A 23,095-nucleotide genomic window follows, 5' to 3' on the forward strand; every position below is an offset into this window, starting at 1 on the left:
GGCTCCCAAGGCTTTGGGCCGTTCTTGACCTTCCCAGGCCACAAGCAGGGAGCTGAATGGGTGCCGGGAATAGGACCGGCACCCATCCAGCTCCCTGGCGTGTTGAAGGAGAGGACTTTAGCCACTAGGCCACCGCACTAGGCCCTCTCCCTCTCCATTTTAAATAAAATGAAAATAAATGGAAATTAGGAAATATTGATAGAAGTTTTATCATGATTGTCTTCAATGTTCTTTGACATTTTAAGATCTTATTTATGTATGAATGTGTTTTATTTGAAAGTCAGGGAGACAGAATGGAGAACAGACACATACTCCTCCCACCCAAATGCCCACAAGTGCCAGGACTGAGCCAAACCAAACCTAGGAGCTGTGTGTGGCAGTCTAGCTCTCCCACATGGGTGGCAGGAACTGAGCTATTTGCGCCATCACCTTTTATTTTTTAGGAAGCTGAGACTAGAAGTGGAGCTAGAATTCAAGTTAAAAGCACTCAGACATCCCATGTGGTTACTGAACCACTGTGCCCAATGCCCATCTTTCCTTTGGTATTCTGGGAAAGATACATTCTTCAATAACAGGTTCATTAACAGGTTGAATAACAGGTTCATGTAATCTGGGGTGTCTCATGATAATAGGGTCTAATTGGTGACTGTCCTGAACGGGTAATGTGACCACTCTACATCTTGAAGTCTGATGCATTTAGGCTGATACGTACACACACACACACACACACACACACACACACACACACACACACACACCAGTCCCTTGTTACATCAGGAAAATCCCTCCAGTGGGAAAGCGCCCCTTGGCAATGTTTGAGTTTTGGCAATGTGACTTCAGAGGAAGTTGCTCTTCTGGGACACAGCTGGTAGGGTTTCACACACAATAGACCTTTGTTCACAAGCCTTCAATGTCAACACTCACCGAGGGTGTTGCTGTAGACTGTTCAGGGTTGGAATAATCAGCGTGGATTGCACAGAGCCTCAGCCTGAAGGCTCTTTCACACCACCCCAAGTGAGTGGCAGATTGTCAATGGTTTGGTAACTTGTTTGTGTGTGATAAGGAGGTGGGAGAGAGAAAGGCACTTCTACAACCTATGCCCTACCTAGTCCTTTCCCATTCGTCCAGTCAAGTGTCAAATTTTGGTTAAAAATTTCCAGAACAGCTCTAAGTTCCCAGATACTAGGCTAAGTGTTAGGCACATAATTTTAATAACCCTAGTAGGCCCCATGGTTGTCATAATTAACCATGACTATAAACAAGAACTGCCGAAAGCCAGCCACATTCCTTGAGGCTTGCTTTGCACAGTGTGTTAAAATCTGGAATTGCCCAGACTCCTAGGTCCTCCGACCTCCAATCAAGGAAGTAGGATTATCGTAACTGTCCCACATAGAATGCACTGGAAACCCTTGAACAGAAAAGCGGTTACCTCTGGGGAGGGGTCAAGCAGGCCAGGGCGCAGTGGTGAGGGGTATACCATCTACTGTTCTGTACACACGTGTCCTTTTTCTTGTCCCCTTCCCCCAGATTGCAAGAAGGTAGGGTTGTAGCCCTTCCGACTGCCAACTGGGTCGCTCTGCGCACAGCTTGGGGTCACCAGAACGGGTGCGTGGGGGTGAGGGATCGGGGGTCGTGGGGTTGCCTCGGTGGGTTCGCTCGTGGGTGGGCGCCCGGGCCCGGGGCCCCGGGCAGGAACTGACGGCTCCCGCCGTGGCTGAGCGGACATCGCTGGATGTTGCTGGGAAGCAGCTCCGGGTTGCAGGGGCGGGAACGTGCCCTTCCCCCGCAGCAAACTTATTGTTGCTGCAACGGAAGCAGGAACTCGCTAATCACAAAACCCGTGGGGCCGGTGCGGTTGCCAGGAGCCACCGAGCGTTCCCTGGCCGGGTCCTTCCCGCCAGCACGATCCAGCTGTCCTCGCACCCGGAGGGGCCCCCCAAAGTTCCCTCGCAGCCAGGTAAAGAAGTCTACTCCTTTCCCTCCCTCCAGATCCGCCCGCTGCGCAGAGCAACCCCGTCCTTCCCTGGGGCCGAGGTTCCTCCATCCACACCCCCGAGCATCGGAAGGACTAGATCGGTGCGAATAAGGGCTAATTAGGATTCTTGTGTCACTGCAGCATCCCAGGAGGTCTAGCCAGGGAACTCCGAGGCACCTGGCTTAGATGGCACGGGCTCTGCTTTGTCATGGGAGACGCTCAACCATTCAGTGAGGGATATGTGTTTCCTTAAAAGGAAGGGGAGACTTTCCCTAATTTTCTGATTTGGATTGGCTGTTGTATTCCTTATTGAACCTGCTAATCGTCTCCTGTTCCAGTAGGAACAGTTATCACATCTTGATCGATTCGAATATGTTGCAGGTGAAATTATTTGCCACATTTGAACTAGTTTTCCTGGAGCTTGTAAGTTTTGGTGATGGTTGAATAAACAGGTCTCTCTCTCACTTGTCAATGGGATTCAGCTCCACTTTAGACCCTTGAGACTTAAATAATAATGGAGAAGACTTTAAGGAGATAACTCAGCACGGTGAAGGAACGGTACAGAGGCAGAGCAGTTGGCGCCCCATTTCCTTCAGTACTATAGGCTTCTTTGCAAAAGGTTGAGGAAAGCTTTCGGAATCTAATCAGATAAATGAGGGAGGGGGGCGGGGGGGGCGCCCCCAACTCCCCCCTCCCCCCTCCAGGTCATCTGGTGAAGCCACTGCCAGCCACGCCAGCATCCCATATGAGTGCCAACTCCAGGCCTGGCTGCTCCACTTCTGATCCAGCTCCCTGCGGATGCACCTGGGACAGCAGCAGAATATGGCTCAAGTGCCTGGGTCCCTGGGCCCGTGTGGGAGACCCGGATGAAGCTTCTGGCTTGTAGTTTTGGCCTGGCCCAGCCCTGGCCATTGTGGCCATTTTGGAAGCAAACCAACAGATGGAAGATCTCTGTCTCTGTCCCCTCTGTCTTACAAATAAATAGATCTTTAAAAGAAGAAGAAGAAAGACATGTAAAACGTGGCAGCATTTTAAGTAAACTGTGCTAGGGTTTTCTTTTTGGTGTTTTTTGTTTGTTTTCCAGAGCCAGGAGGGGGACCTTCCATCTGCTGGTTTACTGCCGCCAAAGCCTGCAATGGCCAGAGCTGGGTCTATCTGAACCCAACCCAATAAAGTTCTCTGATGTGGGTGCAAGGGTTCCAACTACTTAAACCTCGCTTGCTTCCTCCCATGGCACCTGTCAGCAGGAATTGGGGTAAAGCAAGGGAGATTTGAGATTTGCATTCTATTGCTGCATACTGATCTTGTTGTTTTAAAGAACTATGTATTTATTTGAAAGCCAAGGTTTTAAAGAGGGAGAGATGAGGAAGACTTTGTATCCACTGGTTTTCTCTGCCAAGTGGTTGCAAAAGCTGGGACTGGGCCAGGTCAAAAGCCAGGAGCCCTAAACTTCTTTTGGGTCTCCTATGTGGGTAACAGGGACCCAAGTCATCGGGCCATGATTTCCTGGCACATTAGCAGGGAGCTAGAGCCAAAGAAAAGCAGCTGGGACTTGAACTGGTAGTTGGATATGAGATGCCAGTGTCCCATGCTGCAGCTTAACGCACTGCACTACAACACCGGCCCCTGCCAAGCTTTCGCCAAAGTAGCTGCACCATTCTGCATCTGCACCCACAATGAGTGGATGTAGCATCCTTTTCTCTGCAGAGTCCGAGGTAGCAACGCGGACAAATCCTAACCCAGAGACAACTCCCCCGCCCGCCCTGTTTCTACTTACTCCTTAATGTTGATCCAAATATTCAGAGTCCAGTTGAAAACGGAAAAATTCACATTAACTTAGCAGCCCCACAGAGGACTTAAACCTGGAAACAAGCAGGCAGCGCCCCGGCACTCCACAAGCCTGAGTTTGGCTCCAGGTTTTACACTTTGCTTGCAGGGCGAGCACCTGCGTAGGGTCAGCTGTATACAATGCAGATGCCTGTGTGGCTATCGAGACACGAACAGAGAACACGCTAACAGCTAACAAGCTTGATTCTTTTTTTTTTTAGATTTATTTATTTTTATTGCAAAGTCAGATATACAGAGAGGAGGAGAAACAGAGAGGAAGATCCTCCATCTGATGGTTTACTCCCCAAGTGACTGCAACGGTCGGTGCGAAGCCAGGAACCAGGAACCTCCTCCAGGTCTCCCATGCGGGTGCAGGGTCCCAAGGCTTTGGGCCGTCCTCAACTGCTTTCCCAGGCCACAAGCAGGGAGCTGAATGGGAAGTGGAGCTGCCGGGATTAGAACCAGCGCCCATATGGGATCCCGGGGCACTTTCAGGGCGAGGACTTTAGCTGCTAGGCCACTGCGCCGGACCCAAGCTTGATTCTTGTTAAGAAGGTACATGACCTTCCCTCTCTTGTTCCTCCTGCTCTCTGGGATGTTCTCCAGAAGCAGGCAAAGGCAAGTTGGGGGGGATGGTTACCCATACTTCCTACATGGCCCTAAGAGGGAATGCTCAGTCCTTAAGGTGTAGTAAGGAGTTTCCTTGGTCACAGAGTTGGTTGTAAGGTCCTGTTGCCCGGCAGCCAGCTGCAGGGCGTCCTCAGTGTATCAGGGTCACATTCCTGGTAATCGAGGCCTCCTCTCTGCTCTCCAGTCCACAGTAAGCCTTGTCAGCTCTCAATATATGCATATGCATTGTGCTTATGAGTTCTAGGTTTTTTTTTTTAAAGATTTATTTTTACTTCAAAGTCAGATTTTACAGAAAGAAGGAGAGACAAAGATTTTCTTTCTGCTGGTTCACTCCCCAAGTGGCTACAACGGCTGGTGCTGTGCCAATACGAAGCCAGGAGCCAGGAGCCTCCTCAGGTCTCCCATACGGGTGCAGGGTCCCAAGGCTTTGTGCCGTCCTCGACTGCTTTCCCAGGCCACAGGCAGGGAGCTGGATGGGAAGCAGAGCTGCCGGGATTAAAACCATCACTCATATGGGATCCCGGCACATTCAAGGCAAGGATTTAGCCGCTAGGCCATCACACCGAGCCCCCAAGTTTTTAATAAAGGGTTGTTTCAGACCTATCAAAAGTGAAACAAAATTACAAAGTCTTTATTTCTAATCTCCAAGTTATACTTTTTTTCAATAATTCTGATGAAGGGAGGGGTAGGCATGTTTGGCACAGTGGTTAAGGCATCATTTGGGAGGTCCAGATCCCAGACCTCTTCTAATTCTGCTTCCTGCTAATATTCACTATGGGAGACAGCAGGTGGTAGCATAAATCACTGGGGTACCTGCTAGCCATGTGGGAGACCTAGATTGGGTTCTGGGCTTTTGGCTTCTGCCTGCTTAAGTCCAGGCAGGTAACAGGCATTTGGGGAATGAACCAGTAGGTAGTAGGTCGATAAAAGAAAATGAATAAATGAAAATTCAAAAATATTTACTTGCAAGTCAGAGTTACAAATGAGAGTGGGAGAGACAGTGATCATCCATCCACTGGTTTACTTCCCAAGATGGTCACAACGGCCAGGGCTGGGCCGGGCCGAAGCTAGGATTCAGGAGTTTTGTCTGAGCCTCCCAAGTGGGTAGCAGGGGTACAAACACTTGGGCCAGCCACTGCTGCTTTCCCCAGGCCTCTAGCAGGGAACTAGACCAGAAGTGGGACAGCCAGAAGTCAAAAAACGAACCACTGCCCGTCTGGAATGCTGGTGTCACAGGCAGCTTTACCTGCTATGCCACAGTGGCAGGCCTAGAATAAATAAAAAAAAGAATTTTTATTCTTTCTTGGCTCACTAAAAAGAAACAAAACTCATTGACAACTTTGTTTTTCTTCAAGGAAGAAGAAATTCCATCACCTGTGCTGCCTCCTTGACGACTGAGGAGGGACCTCCTTGACCTTGAAGGACGGAGACTGCCCTGAGGTTTGCCATGTCCACAGGGAAAGGGCGGGGCTGGGCCTGCTCGGCCGCACTCCTGTGCTTCCTGGCTGCCAGGCTGAGCAGTGCGCAGCAGTGCCTCTCCGAGAGCCTGGCAGACGTGGTCATCGACATCCAGTCATCGCTCTCTAAGGGAATCCGGGGCAGTGAGCCCGTGCATGTGCCAACTCAACAAGACTGCATCAGGTCCTGCTGTTCAACACAAAACATCTCAGGTGAATCCTAGGGTAGCCCCGCATGCCCTGTGCTTCGGGGGGACTTAGGTAGCTGATGGACATGACAGGATCATTTCGTCCGGTGACTCTCAGTGGGGTCCAAGTTGGGTGACAAAATCGCAGGAAGTTTTTCCTAAGGGTGCCCTTCTTTCATCCAGCTGAGTGAAATTTACTGTTGTGTGTGTGTGTGTTTGTGTGTGTGTGTGTGTGTGTGTGTGTGTGTGTATGCACGCGTGCGCATGCTCCTTGGGTCACTGAGTAGAGAGAAGTTTGAGAACTGCCAGTGTTCTATGCTAATAGGCATCCAGAACACGGAGGAGCAGGTGTTTTTTAAGTGCTTGCTTGCCATCATCATGGAATGTTGAAACGGAGCTGTGTGATACTATATAGGAGATGTAGTCATGTTATGCCCAGAAAAGGAGTTGACATAAAGAAACAAAAGCCTTAGGAAAGTCAGCCTTTGATTTTGAAACAGAAGAGCCCAACTTCTGCCCCCTGAGCCTCCCCAGAAAAAGTCAGGAAATCCATTGGCGGTGTCTGGGGATGGCAAAGGGGAGTGTGGTCTGGTGGGGTGGCCTGGGGCACCAATGGCACTGTCAAGGAAGGCAAAGCGGAATGCCTTTCTTAAGATCTGGGAAGGCGAGAGAGGACACTAGCAAACCGCTCAGGTTAAGCTGCTTCGGGGAGCCCTTGGAGTGCCTGGTTCGTATCCTGGCTGCTCCATGCCTTCGGATCCAGCGCCCTGCTAATGCACCTCAGTACTTGACAGCCACAGGTACTTGGGTTCCTGCCACCCACAGGTGTCACCAGAGATGGCTCAAGCAATTGGAGATCTCTGTCTTCCACACGGACTATCTAGCCTGAGTTCTTGGCTTTCGGGTTGAACCTGGCTCAGATCTGGCTATCTGAGGTATTTGGGGAGTGGACCTGTGGATGGGAATATTCCATTCCTTTGTGCTTTTCTAAACAAAGTGCATCAAAAAATTGTTTTGAATTAAAGAACAAAAACTGTAGAGCATGATGAACACAGAAAATGAATTCTATTGAACCTAAGAAGAAGGAAAAAAAAAGTGAGAGCAGGGACGAGGACTCCCCTATGGGGTTGTGGAGACTTGACTCTTGCGTCTGTTCTGATTCCAGCTTCCTGTCAGTCACACCCTGGAAGGCAGCAGTGATGGCCTCCCATGCAGGAGACCCAGAATTCCAGGTTCTTGGCTATGGGCTGGCCCAGCCCTGGCTGTACTGGGGGCGTAAACCAGCACACGGAGGGTCTCTACCTCTCTTGCTCTGTCCTCATATCAATTCTAAGTTTTAAAAATACCACTGGATTAAAAAAATAACAATAACAATAAAAAGTCAGCAAGGAAGGAAAACAGAGCAGCGAAAGTGATAAACCAAAGAGGAAATGTGAAGAAAAGCTCCAAGAAGCAGGAGATTGATAAGAATGGAAGGACAGAGCCCGCGCTCTGTGCCCGACTCAGACCCTGCCCGCAAACAGGCCTGGCACCCTTGGTTATTAAATATTTCCCAGCTGTACTCACAGCTTCACAGATGCCTGGGACACCACCAGGGTATGAAACTCCCTGACCCAGCTGGGTCAACTGGGTTCTAAACTGCACAAAGATGGCAAAGTCTGTGTTGCTATGTACGCTGCGAGGGACATTTCCGCCCACGGGAGACTTGTTTCTGTAGAATCAAATGTGCTATGAAAAGCTCGTTTTGCCAAAGGATATCTTAAACTCAGAGGTTAAAGCCTTATGTCTTGTAAAAACTTTAAGCGACTGAACTAAGAGAAAGGAAATGATTCAGCGGTGGGCCAGCAAGTGAACAAATGAGCCGAGATGCCGGTGCCGGACATGCGAGGGGGCCCACTGCTTCCTGCCGACTGTCCTCTGGCCAACGCGCTGTTGCCAACCCGTGCTGACGAAGTCTTTTCTTACAGGAGACAAAGCGTGTAACCTGATGATCTTTGACACTAGAAAAACCGCCGGGCAGCCCAACTGCTACCTGTTTTTCTGTCCCACTGCGGAAGCCTGTCCACTGAAACCAGCCCAGGGACTTAGGAGCTTCAGGGTAATCCGAGGTAATGAAAGTCTGATTCCTTTTTTTTGTTTTGTTTTTTTTACTCTTTGGCAATTGCAATTGTTTAAGGATGTGGCTTCTGGGAAACATTTTCTGGAAGACTCCAAATAAAGCTACCTAAAAGGGGGTCACAAATATGAAGACCTGCCAGATGGCCTTAGGAGCTAAGACTCAACTCACTAAAAAGGCCTCTGGATGGCTTTTGTTCTGTTCTGTTTCTGTTTTTAGTTCTCCCGGTGATGGAAGGTATACAAACCTTGAGGGAAACATTTCTGAAGCGCTCCTTTAGGTCAGCGCCAGCAACACGGGAGGAAGTGCATGGGTCTCCGGGGTGACCGTTGGCAAAGGGCTAGGCCCCGTGAGAAGAAATCAAATCCTAGTCTGGTTCTCATTCACTTCCCATTGTTTTACAACCACAGTATCTGAAGTCAAACTCACTGGATTTTATTGTCTAGACCTTGAGGGAAATTCATTCAAGAAATATTTATTGAGGCAGCCGTTTGGCTCAGTGGGCGGGACCAGATCATGTGGGCGGGACCAGACCACGTGACACTGTGTAGGACACGACAGGGAGTTTTTCTTTCAGATCATGATGAACAGCCGTATGTTAAGCCAGTGTGCTATGTAAAATTAATTTATTTGAGAGGCAGAAAAAGCACACATTAAAAACAAAGACAGAGACCTCTCAGCAGGTTGCCCACAAAAGTGAGGCCAGGAATTCAGTCTGAGCATCCCCCATCCATGTCAGAGGTCTGGAATCATTACCTGCTACCTCCATGGTGACCATCGGCAGGAAGCTGAGTGCAGACGCAGAGCCAAGACGTGACCATAGGCATCCCAATACAGGACACAGGCAGCCCAAGTCACCAAACTCCTGCCCGTTATGGGGCATTTGAAAGGTGATTTTATAAACGAGGGAGGCCTGATGTGTCCAGCGTTCTCTTAAACAGGAGCATGAATCAGGAACTATTTGTATAAAAATGATCCATTGCTGGGGTAGATGATAGACATTACAGCTGAATCTGGTTTTTCATTTGCCTGATTCTCCTGCCATGTTTTTGCTTTTATAATGGATATATCAGAGAAGCAGGCGGACATCTGCTGTGCCCGTTAAGATGTTCTTGGAACTCACAGCCCGTATCAAAGTGTCTGGGTTGGAGTCCCAGCTCTGCTTCCAGCTCCTTGCCAGTGCGCTCTAAGGGGCGGTGGTGAAGGCTCCAGAGGTCGGAGCCCTGTCCCCGTGTGGAACACCTGGATCGAGTCTGGTTCCCGGCTTTGATCGCAGGCATCTGGGGAATCAAACTCTCTTGCTGCTTCTGCCCATGCAAACAGGAGAGGAAAAAATTCCATACATGCATAAACCTTTTGAGGTGTGAGGGTAATGAAATGAAATTAGAACCAAGCAGTTCTTCTAGTACCCACCAGAGGGTGCCAATAGCTCACAGCAAGTTGCTCGACATTTAGTGGTTAAGTGATTGTTTCTGAATCGGCCCGTGTTGATGGGATAGAGTGCACCACTGGAAATAAATTATCTGCCTCCTGTATGGGATGAAATTAAATAAAGATACCTGTTTTTCTGAGGAACTCTGTTTCCTGTGACGGGTTAACTTTTGTAGATTGAATGTTTGAAAGCAGAAAGCTTTGTTCACTCTACAAAACCATTGCATCTTGATATTTTTTAGTCTTTATCTTGCAACTTTGTGGGACTGAAAGAATAAAATTCAGAACTAAAATCAACTGGGAATATTTACTCAGTTGGCTAACAAAGTGATAGTTCTTCATTTAAAAAGAAAACTTTAAAAATATGCATGTACCGGGCCCAGTGCAGTAGCCTAGTGGCTAAAGTCCTCACCTTGAATGTGCTGGGATCCCATATGGTGCCGGTTCTAATCTCAGCAGCCCTGCTTCCCATTCAGCTCCCTCTTTGTAACCTGGGAAAGCAGTCAAGGACAGCCCAAAGCCTTGAGACCCTGCACCTGTGTGGGAGACCCTGAAGAGGCTCCAGGCTCCTGGCTTTGGATTGGCTCAGCCATGGCCATTGTGGTCACTGGGATAGTGAATCATCGGATGGAAGATCTTCTCTGTCTCTCTTCCTCTCTGTATATTGAACTTTCCAATAAAACAAAAGAAATCTTAAAAATATTTATGTACCAAAAATAAATAAATAATAATAATAATTTATGTACAGATATATTTGATAGGGCTAGAGAGAGATGTTCTATTGACTAATTCGCTCTCCAAGAGACTGTAAGAGCCAAGGCCAAGAGAAAGTCAGGAGCTGAGAATTCAGTCTAGACTTCCCAGGCAGGTGGCAGAGACCCACGCGCTGGAGCGATGACCTGTTGCTTCCCAGAATACATATTAGCAAGACACTCAAGCCAAAGCAGAATAGCTGCAATAGCCATAACTTGGACCAGGCACTCCTGACAACCCAAGTGGCGAGGTCAATGCTGCATTCAACAGCTGTCTTGCTCCCCCTCGTGTTTTGATTCAGTGAAGTCACTTGAAAATGAAACTCAGGGGCAGGCGCCATGGCACAGTAGGTTAAGCCTCTGCCTGCAAGTGCCAGCATCCCATATGACTGCCAGTTCATGTGTCGGCTGCTCCATTTTCCAGCTGGTTCCCTGCTTGTGGCCTGGGAAAGCAGCAGCAGATGGCCCAAGGCCTGGGAACCCTGCACCCGCGTGGGAGACTTGGAAGAAGCTCCTGGCTGCTGGTTCCTGGCTTCAGATCGGCTCAGTCCCACCCATTATGGCCATTTGGGGAGTGAACCAGAGGATGGAAGATCTCTCTCTCTCTTGCTTTCCTCTCTCTGTTAATCCTCCTTCCAAATTAAAAAAAATAAAAAGAAAGTAAAATGAAACTCAGGTGAGGAGGAGTTGAGAGCACAGGGCTGTCTGCGGCTCCCTCTAGGGCTCCTCCCTGTGTGAGCAGGGCCTGCGCCGCACCCGCCCGGTGCACACATCTGTGGGGGAGGTGGAAGGGGCAGGTGTGGAAGAGCCCTCTGTGCTTCTAGGATCTTTGCCAATAGCTGGATCATCAAGCAATGGGACTAGCCCTGGCTTTGCTTTCTTCTCAAGCTTGCATGCTTGAGAGAGAAAACAGCTGTTTTGGTGGTTCAATGACCTTAAGTGCTGGCTTCACACATCTCACAGAACATTGAAACCATCTTTATTTTTACGTTAAAATACAGCATGTGGAGTCTTCAACTTTTAACTCTTTAGGTTTGAAAAGTTGAGAAGTGGACAGAGCTCTTCCTTCCGGTGCGTCACTCCCCAAGCGCTGGGGTTGGGCCAGGCTGAAGCCAGGAGCCCAGCAATGCCTTCAGGTCTACTCTATGGGTGGCATGGACCCAGGACTTGGGCCGTCACCTGCTGCCTCGCAGGGCATGCTCTGGCAGGGACCTGGAAGTGAACATGGAAGCAGGATTCAGACCCACACACTCTGATCTGTGGATATAAGCATCCCAAGTGGCCCCTTCACTGTGGTGTCAAATGCCTGCCCTGGATGCTTTAAAAAAATTATCTAAGTAAAAAATGTAAATGCTGTTTATCTTATGGTAATTTTTTGAATGTGACATCATCACCTGTAGCAAAAGATTTTTGCGCACAGTTGGAGGTAAAAAGAGCTATAGGCATCCACATTCTGTTTTGGGACAGAGTGCCACTGGAGAGCGGGCATTCGCCATCTTTCTCTGGCAAGAGACAAATAGTATTTCAGGCTTTCCAGGTCAGCATTTTAGGCTTCGGGGCTCAAATAGAATGTTTTCATACCAACTCTTCCTGACCTTGTAGCAGGGAAATGAAGACAAGTTGTGAAAGGCAAAAGGTTTGTACAATATGAAGAGAAAACAGAGTATTGAGACAACATGTAAACAAATAAACAGCGCTATTCGACAATACAGCTGGCATTTGAATTTCACACCATTTTCATTAGTCACAAAATACCACCTTTTTGATTTTTTTAAAAACAGATTTACTGACTTATTTATTTGAAAGGCTGAGTAATAGAGATTTGCCAGTCACTGGTGAGCTCCACAAATGGCCTGAACAGTTAGGGGTGGGCCAGCAGGAGCCCAGCCACTTGGGCCATCTTCCACTGCCCTCCCTTGCACATTAGCATGGAGCTGGATTGGACATGAAGCAACCAGGACTCAAACTGGCACTCGGAGATCCCAGCATCACAGGTGGTAGTTTCAACTGCTGCCACATGACAACTGATCTCTGATTTACAACATTTAGAACTGCAGAAACCATTCTGAGCTTGCAAACCATTCAAAGACAAATGATAAGCCAGATTGGGTCATTGGACAGCAGTTGGCTGAACCCTGTCCTAAATGGATTAACAAGTAACTGTTACAAAGGGCTTCTTGGGTAAGTTGTCAGATATTATAAATCTGAAGCCACCCCAGAGCTGTTTGTTTGGCAGGGGATTCGGTGAGGGAGCTTGTCATTTTAAAAACTGGCATGGAGATGAATCGAGAAAGAAGCAAGAGAGAAACCCAAGAAATGCTAAGACATTTTTTACTCTGTCCCTTCGTGCTTGATACAGTTCTAATCTCAGGGAAGCGATTAGCCAAGCAGCAGAGTTAATATGTACAGAGCAATTCAAATTATCATTTGCTGCACCTGACGGCTTTAACAAGCCTTTCCAGTTTGCACTGTGATAAGTACTGGGTGTGACTAAAAGCAAAATTGCATGCTTTCTCCAGCTTGAGAGGGGCCTGAGGCTGATTCAGCAGCAGCAGGAGCCAGGGCCTACGTGGTCTTCTTCATTCTCCCCCCCACCCCCTACTTTTTCTTTCTTTCGTCATTTTACTTGTAAATCAAGAAGAAAGGGAGATCTAGGGTCCATTGGTGCACTCCGCAAGGCCAGGCTTAAGCTAGCCTGAAACTCCAGCTGGATTTCCCAAGTGGGTTGTCAGAAGCCCATCCCAGGGTGCACACCGGGCAGCAGCAGGACTTGGAACTCGAGTGCCACCCCCAACTCAGGAACTCCAGTTTGGGGGTGCAGGGGGCCAAGCAACAGTGCCCCAAATGCCTGCTTCTTGTACTTTTCTGCTCTTGATGTCTGCAAACATCCATCCTGCTGTCCACATAACCCTAGGGCATTGGCTGCGAAAGCTTTAGGAGAATCCAGTCCCTGCATGGTCTCCCTGCTCCTGAGTGGAGTGCAGGGCGCGGAATCTGGGGTCACATCTCACCAATCTTGAGCCGTTGTCTAGTGTTCTCAGAACCGTCAGGCTCTCCTGACACCCGCTGTCCAACACATAGACTCCGCCTCTCCTCCTGAGGCCAGCGGCTCAGTTTCCCTTCTTTGCCTGCCCCAAGCCCGCCTTGTGCAATCTGTGCAGATTCATGGTTACTTGTCCTGGTTGGCATGCCCTGTAGGGACGCAGGCTACACACCCGTGTTCTTGCTGCCAGACCTGCCTGCCCATTCACCCTGACCCCGTGGCAACCCCGTCTTCCCAGACTCCTCCCCATCCCTGCCTGACGAGCTCCTTGCTTTCCCTGCTTTGCTGTGCCCAGCTCTTGCTGCATCTGCTTGATCAAGCTCCACTTTCAACCCAGTTCCCTCCTGCCTCAAGCAATAGCATCTGTGGGCCGATACTGGGTGAGTATTTGCAGAGTTTTCTGTCTTAGGAGCTTCAGTGAAATTCCAAACACGCTGATCAGTTTGCATCTTTTTTTTTTTTTAAGATTTATTGATTAAAAAAAGATTTATTGATTTTTCAGTTTGCAACTCTTAACCTGCCTTTGCATGGAGCTATATGTTCAGTCCCACCCCCAATTCTGTTCTTTTTGCATCCAGATTCTCCCACTCCGGTTAAACCTGAAGTGCCAAGACCAGAGGCGGCGGGAGAGGACGCTCTCATTCACGGCCACTGGCCACAGACGGCTGCCCCTACACTCCTCTCTCCAACCCTGGATCATTCCAGGTCCGGGGATCTCTCAAGGAGCCCAGGCAGCTTGGAAAAACTCAAGATGGCGCAAGAGGAACCGGCCGACCAAGAAAATGGCCAAACTCAGAATTCCACATTTTCCTCACAACAACAAACGGCTATGCTCCCGCTAGAGAAGATGGCTCTGCTCACAGCCACCCCAGCAGCGGCTTCTCCTAGCGCCACCACGGCGACTGCGGAGCCCGCGGCTGTCCTGTCCACAGTGGTCCCTTCGGTGGCGCTGCGGGGAACCCCTGGCACGTCTCTGCCTCACACCACCCCCATTTCCACAGGCTCACCCCGCACTCCGGCCTGGATCACGCTTCCCACCGCCATCTTCCAGGCCTCCACAAGGTCAGGAGAAGTCTTCAAAACAAGGTCACAAGGCGTCCTCAGCACACGGTCACAAGATGCCATCAGCACAGCGCCCGCTGGGGAAGTGGCCGCCGCCCGCACGGTGGCGCCCCTGGACCCTGTGCAGAACGCCGCCCCTCTGGCGCCATCACTCAGCGCCACCGCTGAGGTCTCCATGGTATCCTTGGAAGGCAGAGGTGATGGTGACGGTCCCAGGGCCGGCAGCCTCTCACGTCCACCGCCCAGTGGGCTCCCGGAAGGCCGAGGCCGCCTTCCCTTTGAAAAATGGCTTCTGCTGGGGACCCTGCTGCTGGGGGTTCTCTTCCTGGTGATAGGCCTGGCGCTCTTGGGCAGGATTGTTGCCGATTCTCTCCGGCGGAAACGCTACTCGAGACTTGATTATCTCATCAACGGCATCTATGTGGACCTCTGAGGGCGAAGAAAGAAACCGGGTGCCCGCAGATCTCAGCAGCCGGTTGTTTTTCTGAAACAAGAAAATACCTTCCTATCACTAGCTTGTGGTTCACTTTTTGAAGGTTAAGAAGCGGTCAAAAGGGACAAAGTGAGGTCATTTGAGTGGTTCTAGAATTTCAGCTGAAAAATAAAGCTCTGTCTTCAGAAATAAATGATCATATTGGAAAATCCAGCTGAACGCAAGCAAAAAATAAAAAGACGTCAACGTGGCGATCTGTTCGTATTTCTGGTTCCAGATAAAATTGTTGTTTATGATATTAGTTCTAATGGATTCACTTTCCTTTTTCTATGGATTCCAATAAAATCTTTTCCAAATGTATTTCCTTCCAATGAAATATTTGAATAAATCTTTTGTTAGTACTGTTTTTGTAAGTGACACATCCAACTGGATAATTTTCAATTTATTCCCATCAGCAAAATGATTAAATAATGAAAATATGTGTTCCAAGATAAAATGACATGCTTTCCCCCTTTGCTCCTCTCCCTCCCCCACCCACCCAGCACTTCCCATCATTGAGCAGAGATTCCTTTGGAGGAATTTTAACAGACTGTTCCCCTGCGTGGAGAAAATGATAAATCAGTTCTTATAAATGACCAAATCTGCTCGGGTCTGTTCTACTTTTCTTTCTTTTTTATGTTAAAGACAATATGTAAACTTGCAGTGAATTTTGCATGTACCAGGATTGGGGAAGTCGTTCTGGTTTTGCAGGTTAAGCTGCTGCTTGCAATGCCTGCATCCCCTGTCGGTGTGCTGGTTCCAATTCCAGCTACTCTGCTTTCGATCCAGTTGCTTGCTGATACACCTGGGAAGGCAGCAGCAGCAGGCCCTAGGATGGTCCCTGCAGTCACCTTGGAGACCAGGATGGAGGAGTTCCAGGCTCCCTTGGCCTGGCCCCAGCTTTTTCAGGCACTAAGTGGGGAATGAACCAGGCAATGGAAGAGCTCTAGCACTCTCTTTTAATCTCTCTATATTACTCTACCTTGTAAGCAAGTATTTAAGTGTACCAATGTTAATTGTAAACCTTTGTCTAAATTTATCCTGCAGTCATTTTTAGCAATTGAAACAGCACTGGAAGTAATACATAATGCTTAGTGTGCTGTAATTTTTACTGGTATGTTCTTGACATTTCTGGAAAAAATGCTTTTAGAGTGCAGAGATTGCCAGCCATGTTACAGGTGGGATAACTTAGCAAGTTCAGAAAGCTTCCTGGAGCAGTTGAATGCCTTGTCCTGTAAATCTGCATTTTTTTGATCTGCAGAAGACAAAGTCAACAGATTTTTTTAAAATTTGAAAGGCAAATTTGCAGAGAGATACAGAGAGATCATCCATGTGTTGATTAGCTCCCCAAATGGCCAGGACAACCAGAGCTGAGCTCAAAACTGACTTCAAATGGGCACCCATAGAGGATGCTGGCACTGAAGGTGGAGGCTTAATTCACTATGCCACAGCGCTAGCCCCTGTCGACAAGGTGAAAGTAGATTTAATATGTTGTCTTAACATTTTTAGAAATGCCATAAACCCAATTATGTGCATTAGGCGCTGCAATAGAAGATAGTGTGCAATCATAATAAAAAGCCATGCATTGTATTTTGATTTAAAAATAAATAACTTTAGGCAAAAACTTTGAACAATGAGCACCAGAGGGCAGTAGCTGGTTAATAGGGATGACACCAAAGAGCAAAGCAGGAAAGCGCTGGAAGGTGTGTTTATTTCTCTTTTCTCTTCATGCCCTCCACACTCCTGGCATCTCTTCCCACTCTACTGGTTTATAATTAAGAGCGTCAAGCACACTGAGAGCAAAGCTGGTCTATTGGAAATACTTTTAGATCTTTTCCAACCTAACAACTTGATACAAATCCCTGGGAGAGGGTGCTTACAGAACCTTTGAAGAGGTTGAATAATAAAACCTTGAGTCTTCTAATTTAATTTGATTCATATTTATTAAATATCCATATGTACTCCAAAATCAGGTTAGAAACCACCTGCCTGGGAATTAAGAAAATGTCTGCTATTGAAGTGTAGTAGGTAAAGCTGCTTACCACACAGGCATCCCATGGAACACCGGTTCATGTTCTAGCCACTCCACTTCTGCTCCAGCTACCCTGGTATATGGCTGGGACAGCAGCAGAGAATGGTCCAAGAGTTGAGCCTCTGCCAGCCTCATGGGAAGCTTGGCTGGGGTTCAATGATCCTGGCTTCAACCTGGCCCAGATGTCAACCGGAAGATGGATGATCTCTCCATCCCTCCTCTTCCTCTGTAACTCTGCCTCTCAAACTAACTAAAATGATTCTTTATAAAAAAAAATCTCTTTGTTAATGGATCTGGCTGTTGGAAATAAGTTGTTCTGTGAGTTTTTGTAAAAGCGGTCTTCAGGTCTTTTATGGTTCTCTGTGTATCTTGCTGCTGGGGGAGCAGATAGGAAGCTAGGGCTCTCAGCGGATAGGAGGAGACCCTGACACCAGATTCTGGTGAGGCTTTGCGGATGGAGGGCAACATCTGGGCTTAAGCCTTCCTTCAGGTCGCCAAGTTTCTGCTCTCTTGGATGGATTCATGTGACAGTTGTGGGAGGAGTGTCCTAATAAAACAATGAGCTTGGCCACCCTCTTCTCTTTCTCTCTCATGCATACAGATGTTCCCTCTTGACCTTCCACCTCCCACCATGGGACAAGAGGACAACAAAGTCTTGATGATGCTCCTCGACCTCAGCCTTCCCAACTTCAGCTTTGAAAGTAATCAACCTCATTATGAACTGGTCAGTCCCAGGCATTCTGTTACAAGGGTGTGGGCTAGCCTACTTTCTCACTAACTGCTTTCTCCTTCCTCTGTTCCCACATCACGCATTCCTTCCCTTCATCCACATGCAGGGTAAGGCACACCACATAAGACACGGCACTCCATGCTTCACACTCTGTCTCCTGGGCCTTACCTGTGATTACCAACTGAATGGAGCATGCCAACACTCCCTAGGTGCTAGCCCAACCCAACTGCCTGCTTGTCTGCCTTAGTACCCACAAAAAAACTGGGCAGTAGCTACACAACTCTCTTCGCATGTCTGCAATATGCCAGACACTTGGATGAACCTTGCGATTTCCTCTGTTTCTAATTGCTCTTCATCATCTCCACCTGGCGAGATTCCACCCCTCCTTCAAGACCCAGTTCAAACATCACTCCTACTGTGGTCGTTGCAGATGCTCTTGGGAGAGGGCTAGTCCGCCTGGATTTGTGACTAAGCTCCTGACTTATAACATTGGCGAAACATTTCCATGGTGTCTTTGAACACATCAGTTTATATATCACACAGCTAGACTGTGATACGTGAGACAGCAGCGTTTCTATTATTCCCCTGTGCTTAATAGCATGTCTGGCACATAGAAGACACCCTATAAATGATCACAAGTGAATCTGAGAGCTTGCTCATGGAAGGTTACCCCTTTCAGCAGTGGAAAGTGATGTGACAAGATGTGTAGGCAACTGCTTCTATATCAGGACGAGAAACCCAGGCGAGGCCCCAGTTACGTACATTTTTTAGGAGTATGGGATAAAATCCAGGTGCACAGCAATGAAGTGTGTACTCTCATTTTAACCAAGACCATGTGCTGAGGGATCAGCAGACAATCATTTTCATTTTATTTAAATCTCTCTGCTGCTTGAGTTAATACAGTTTACTCAGCCTATAGAGAGGGTGAGCTGGCAGAATGTGTGTGTGTGTGTGTGTATGTGTATACCCTTATAATTCTTTGCAAGTTTTAATGTGATCTTTAAAGGCACTTTTAGAACCATAAGTGGTTTGTTCCCAATTTCTCATGTCAGTTAGCAATAGAGTCCAAAGTAAAAGTGAGGGCTCCCACTGTGTGGTTCAGTATCCTCCCACCACACTGTACCCTAGTGAGCAGGGGTATGCTCTCCCTAGGAAAACAACACACCTGCCAGTACATATCCACACACTGGGGAGGAGAGGGGCTCATTTTAAAACATATATTTTTTTGAAGAACAGAGTTATAAAGTAAGAGAGAAAGAGAGATCTTGCATCAGTTGGTTCACTCCCCAAATAGCTACAGCAACTGGAGCTGGAACAGTTTGAAGCCAGGAGCTAGGAGTTTTATCTGGGTCTCCCACATAGGTGCAGGATCCTGAGAACGTGGGGCCATCCTCTGCTGCTTTCCTAGACCATTAGCAGGGAGCCAGGACTCCAACTGAAGAATGCCACAGCACAGGCCTCAAGGGCCTACTTTTGAGTTTCACACACTGTTATGTATTACATAATCCGTAGAGTGTTTAGTAAGGAACTGCTTTTTTTTTTTTTCTCCCCTCTTGGTTCTCTATGAGAGAAGGATCCATTTACATTTTAAGTCAAAGAAAATGAAGGTCAACATTGTGGCATAGCTGGTTAAGCTACCTCCTGTGACAGAGACATCCCGCAGCCACCTGCTGGTTTAAATCCTGACAGCCCCTCTTTGGATCTAGCTGCCTGCTAATGCACGTGGAAGGCAGTAGAATCTAATCCAAGTCCTGGGGCTCCTAGCATCTATGTAGGAGACCTAGTTGCAGTTCCAAGCATCTGTTTTCAACCTGACCCAAGCCCAGCTGTTGCCACCATTTAGAAAATGAACTTGCAGATAGAAGATCTGTCCCGCTTCCATCACTCTGCCTTTCAAATAAAAGAAATCCAAAAAAGAAATGTGAGCATGTAGAATTTGTTAAAAACTCCCTGGCTCTGGGGTTTAATCAAGAACCATCAGGATTATGTATGCCTTGTTTCACCTTTATACGTACATAGTCTGTCTTACCAGCCATATTAAAAGCTGCTGAAGGATTACCCTTCATCTGTATCTATTAGACTCATTTATTCTTTGACACCTGTGGCTCGAGCCTGTGCCTTGATTTCCTTGCTCTTTTAGTTCTAATTACAGTGCTGTAAAGGATAAGAAAAATACAGCTCAGAGAGCTGAAAGACTTGTCAGACCTGGTGCTCGCCTCTGCCTTTTCTGCCGTGACAAGTCCTGTGGCCCAGGAAGCGAGCAGGTAATCTGTCAATATCTGAGGACATATAGGATTTGTAAAGGATGAAATGCTAGCATTTTGATGAGTATGCACGAACACTTTATTGAGAGTGCTTTAACATCTCAACTCCTAAGTTTTTGGCCTTTACATGGGATGAAAGGAAGCCCAAATGGAGTCAGGACGAGAATAATCTAAGTTAGAGGTGGGTATCATGGGACAGTAGGTTAAGCCACCACTGGAAGTACCAGTATCCTGTGAGTCCCAGTCCTGCTTCCTATCCCAGCTTCCTGTAAATGTGCAGCCGGGGTAACAGGGAGTGATGGCTCAAGTACTTGGGTTCCTGCCCAGCCATGGGAGCTCCAGATGGAGTTCCAGCTGGCTTTGACTTGGCCCAGCCCTGCCTGCTTGGGCATTTGAGAGAATGCATCAGAGGATGGAAGATCTCTCTTTTTTTTCTCTTTCTGTCACTCTTTCAGATACAATTTCAAAATTGTAAAAAAAAAAAAAAAAAAAAACTTTTAAAATAGAAATAATGACCCACTCTCAGAGAACATCCCCCATAGCTCAGGGCTGGCTCCTTCTCCTGCTGAGTTTGACCCCTCGTGCCAGCCCCACCCTCAGCTTCTCAGGCCCTGTGAAATGCATTCTCGTCCAGCATCCCCTCTACTCCCAGCCTTGGCTCCCGTGGGAAATGAGGAGGTCTGGAATAGGCCAGGTCTGTTCCACCTGCTGTCCCCTGGCAGCTCCTGACAGCCTGCTTTGCCAGCCATCATAACACCCACCCAATCACTTACATTTACAGGCCTTCGATGTGACCGCAATCAAAAGAGACAGAAAAAAAATCAGAAAGGATAATCAGAATTCACTCATTCACCCTTTCTCATTGTCTTAGGCCTACAATAGTCAGGGTCAGGCCAGGCTAGAGCCCAGAACTCCCATCTGGGTCTCCCATCAGGGACCCAAGTACTTGAACCATCATTGCTGCTTCCCAGGGTATGCATTGGCCAACGGACTGGGATTAGAAACAGCGCTGGTCTCAAACCCAAGTACTCCGATACGGAATGTGAGTGTCTCAAGTGGCTTCGTCATTGCCGTGCCACGTGTCTGCCCCTTATCTTTCTAGGAGAGGAAAGTCCCGCTCGCAGCAGGGTGTCATCTCACCCACCCCTCCCCCCACCCATACATAACTTTGGAAACTGTCCCCAACCATAGTAACAGACCATATCCATGGCTGGATTTATAATCCTCACCTTCTCCCCTCTGCCGTGGAGAAGAAAAAAAAAAAGCACAATCTTGAGAAAAACAAGTATCAAGGGTTAATGGTGTGTGCTGAACTTTAAAATGTTAAATTATGGTGAAAAATATTTTGGAAGAGAAACTGTCTTCAGAATCGTGCTACATAGTAAAGTTAATGGAGGCCATATGGTGTCTACTAAAACTTAGAAAAACAAACTAAAAACAATACTTTCGCGCCTGCCAGACTGAAATACAATCCACTGCTTAATATTCACTCAACCCAGAGTAAAATGCTTTAAAATGGTAATGATTCCGAAGTGCAGCCCCAGTTCAGTGGATAAACACCAGCTCTCAGACCCAGGGGGATTTATGTTTTCCTAGGAGTTCTGGGCAAGTCACTCAATCTCCTGTCGCCTTCTCAATTTTCTCAACTCTGAAATGGGGGCAGCCGAACTTCATGAGGTGTTTCTGAAGCGGCTAAAAGACTGTAAAGCCCTTTATAAATGTTTAATAACTGATGTCTTTTCATAAACTGGCTTTGTGATGTCTTTCATTATTCATTCAGCTGTGTGGAAGTAAATGAAGACAGCCCACGCGCGGACAGAGGCAATGCGCCTGTTGTCACAAGGGAGTCGGTAGAGACTTGAGGCAGACAGGGAAGTGGGGAAACCGGTGGAGACAAGGGAAGGCTCTGACCGGCAGGTGGTTAGCACTGCGAGAGTGGAGGTGTGTGCTGCCAAGAAGGAGACCATCCTATGTGACTCTTGTGAGGAGTGTGCTTGGTTTTTTCTGTTTGGTGCTGGGTTAGCAAAGGGGTAAGGATCCCGACTTAGAAGCCAACTGGCTTCACTTGCCCATCTGCTTGCTACAGAGGCTGTGGTTCTGGAGTTCTTTTGCCATATATGGTCTGACCATAGACATTGTTTGCATATTCATGGGGGGTTGGGAGAGGGAGGCAGAATTACAGGTGGGAGGGGTCCAATTACCCAAGGCGACAAGCGGGAACCTGACTAGGATCCTAGGGAATTACACGCACAGGGTACTTCCTAAAGTTCCAGGACAATGGAATTCAAAGATGAGTCTGTGGGAGTCCAGTGATTGGCTTGATGGTTTAGACGCCTGTTGGCAAGCACGTATTCTGTCTCAGGATACCTGGGTCTGAGTGCTGGCTCTGGCTTCCTGCTAATGCACACCTTGAGAGGCAGTCGGTCTCTTGGAACTGGCACTGCAGAGCAGCAGGCTAAGCTGCCGCCTGCAACACTGGCATCTCCTATGAATGCCGGACTGGGTTCTGGCTGCTTCTTCCAGCAGACAATGGCCCAAGCACTTGGTCCCCTGCCACCCATATGGGAGACCCAGACTGAATCCCTCCATTCCTGGCATTGGCCAGGCTGTTGTGAACATTTGGGGAATGAATCAGCAGAAGGGAGCTTTTTATCTGTCTCTCTGCCTTCCAAAACAATGAAGAAGAAATAAATAAAAATGTTCAAAAACATTTATTTTGATGTAGAAAAATTTTGAAATCCACATGTAGTTTTTGCACAATACACATTCTCTACTGACCCTTTGGAAACCCCTTGAATGTACCAATTTCGATTTTTTTCTTTATGAAGGTTTATTTATTTTTATTGGAAAAGCAGATCTACAGAGAACAAAGACAAACACAAAGGTCTTCCATCTGCTGGTTCACTTCCCAAATGGCTGCAATGGCTCGAGCTAAACCAATTTGAAGCCAGGAGCTAGAAACTTCTTCCAGGTCTCCCAGGTGGGTGTTGGATTCCAAGGCTTTGAGTCATCCTCTGCTGCTTTCCCAAGGCCACAGGCGGGCACTGGATGGGAAGTGGAGCAGTAGGGATATGAACTGGTGCCTACATGGGATCCCGGTGCCTGCAGGGGGAGGA

At 47.9% G+C, this 23,095-nt stretch overlaps 1 protein-coding gene across 1 annotated transcript; it reads left to right on the forward strand.

Annotated features, from left to right (window-relative positions):
* The first annotated feature begins 1,878 nt into the window (after positions 1 to 1,878).
* Positions 1,879 to 14,916, forward strand: MANSC1 (MANSC domain containing 1). The gene is made up of 4 exons (XM_004592644.3): positions 1,879 to 1,957; positions 5,788 to 6,102; positions 8,045 to 8,185; positions 13,998 to 14,916. Exons 2-4 carry the CDS (start codon positions 5,880 to 5,882, stop codon positions 14,912 to 14,914), a joined length of 1,281 nt encoding a protein of 426 aa, XP_004592701.2. The 5' UTR covers positions 1,879 to 1,957; positions 5,788 to 5,879; the 3' UTR covers positions 14,915 to 14,916.
* The last annotated feature ends 8,179 nt before the right edge of the window (positions 14,917 to 23,095 follow it).

This window comes from Ochotona princeps, chromosome 27, assembly GCF_030435755.1.
Source record: "Ochotona princeps isolate mOchPri1 chromosome 27, mOchPri1.hap1, whole genome shotgun sequence".
In the NCBI taxonomy this organism is placed as follows: domain Eukaryota; kingdom Metazoa; phylum Chordata; class Mammalia; order Lagomorpha; family Ochotonidae; genus Ochotona; species Ochotona princeps.

Bases quoted from the DNA above. Each gene is read 5' to 3' on its own strand.
- MANSC1 (XM_004592644.3), top strand. From the start codon at position 5,880: ATGTCCACAGGGAAAGGGCGGGGCTGGGCCTGCTCGGCCGCACTCCTG. The intron at 6,103-8,044 runs GTGAATCCTAGG...CTTTTCTTACAG, and splicing joins TTCAACACAAAACATCTCAG to GAGACAAAGCGTGTAACCTG. The intron at 8,186-13,997 runs GTAATGAAAGTC...TTTTGCATCCAG, and splicing joins GAGCTTCAGGGTAATCCGAG to ATTCTCCCACTCCGGTTAAA.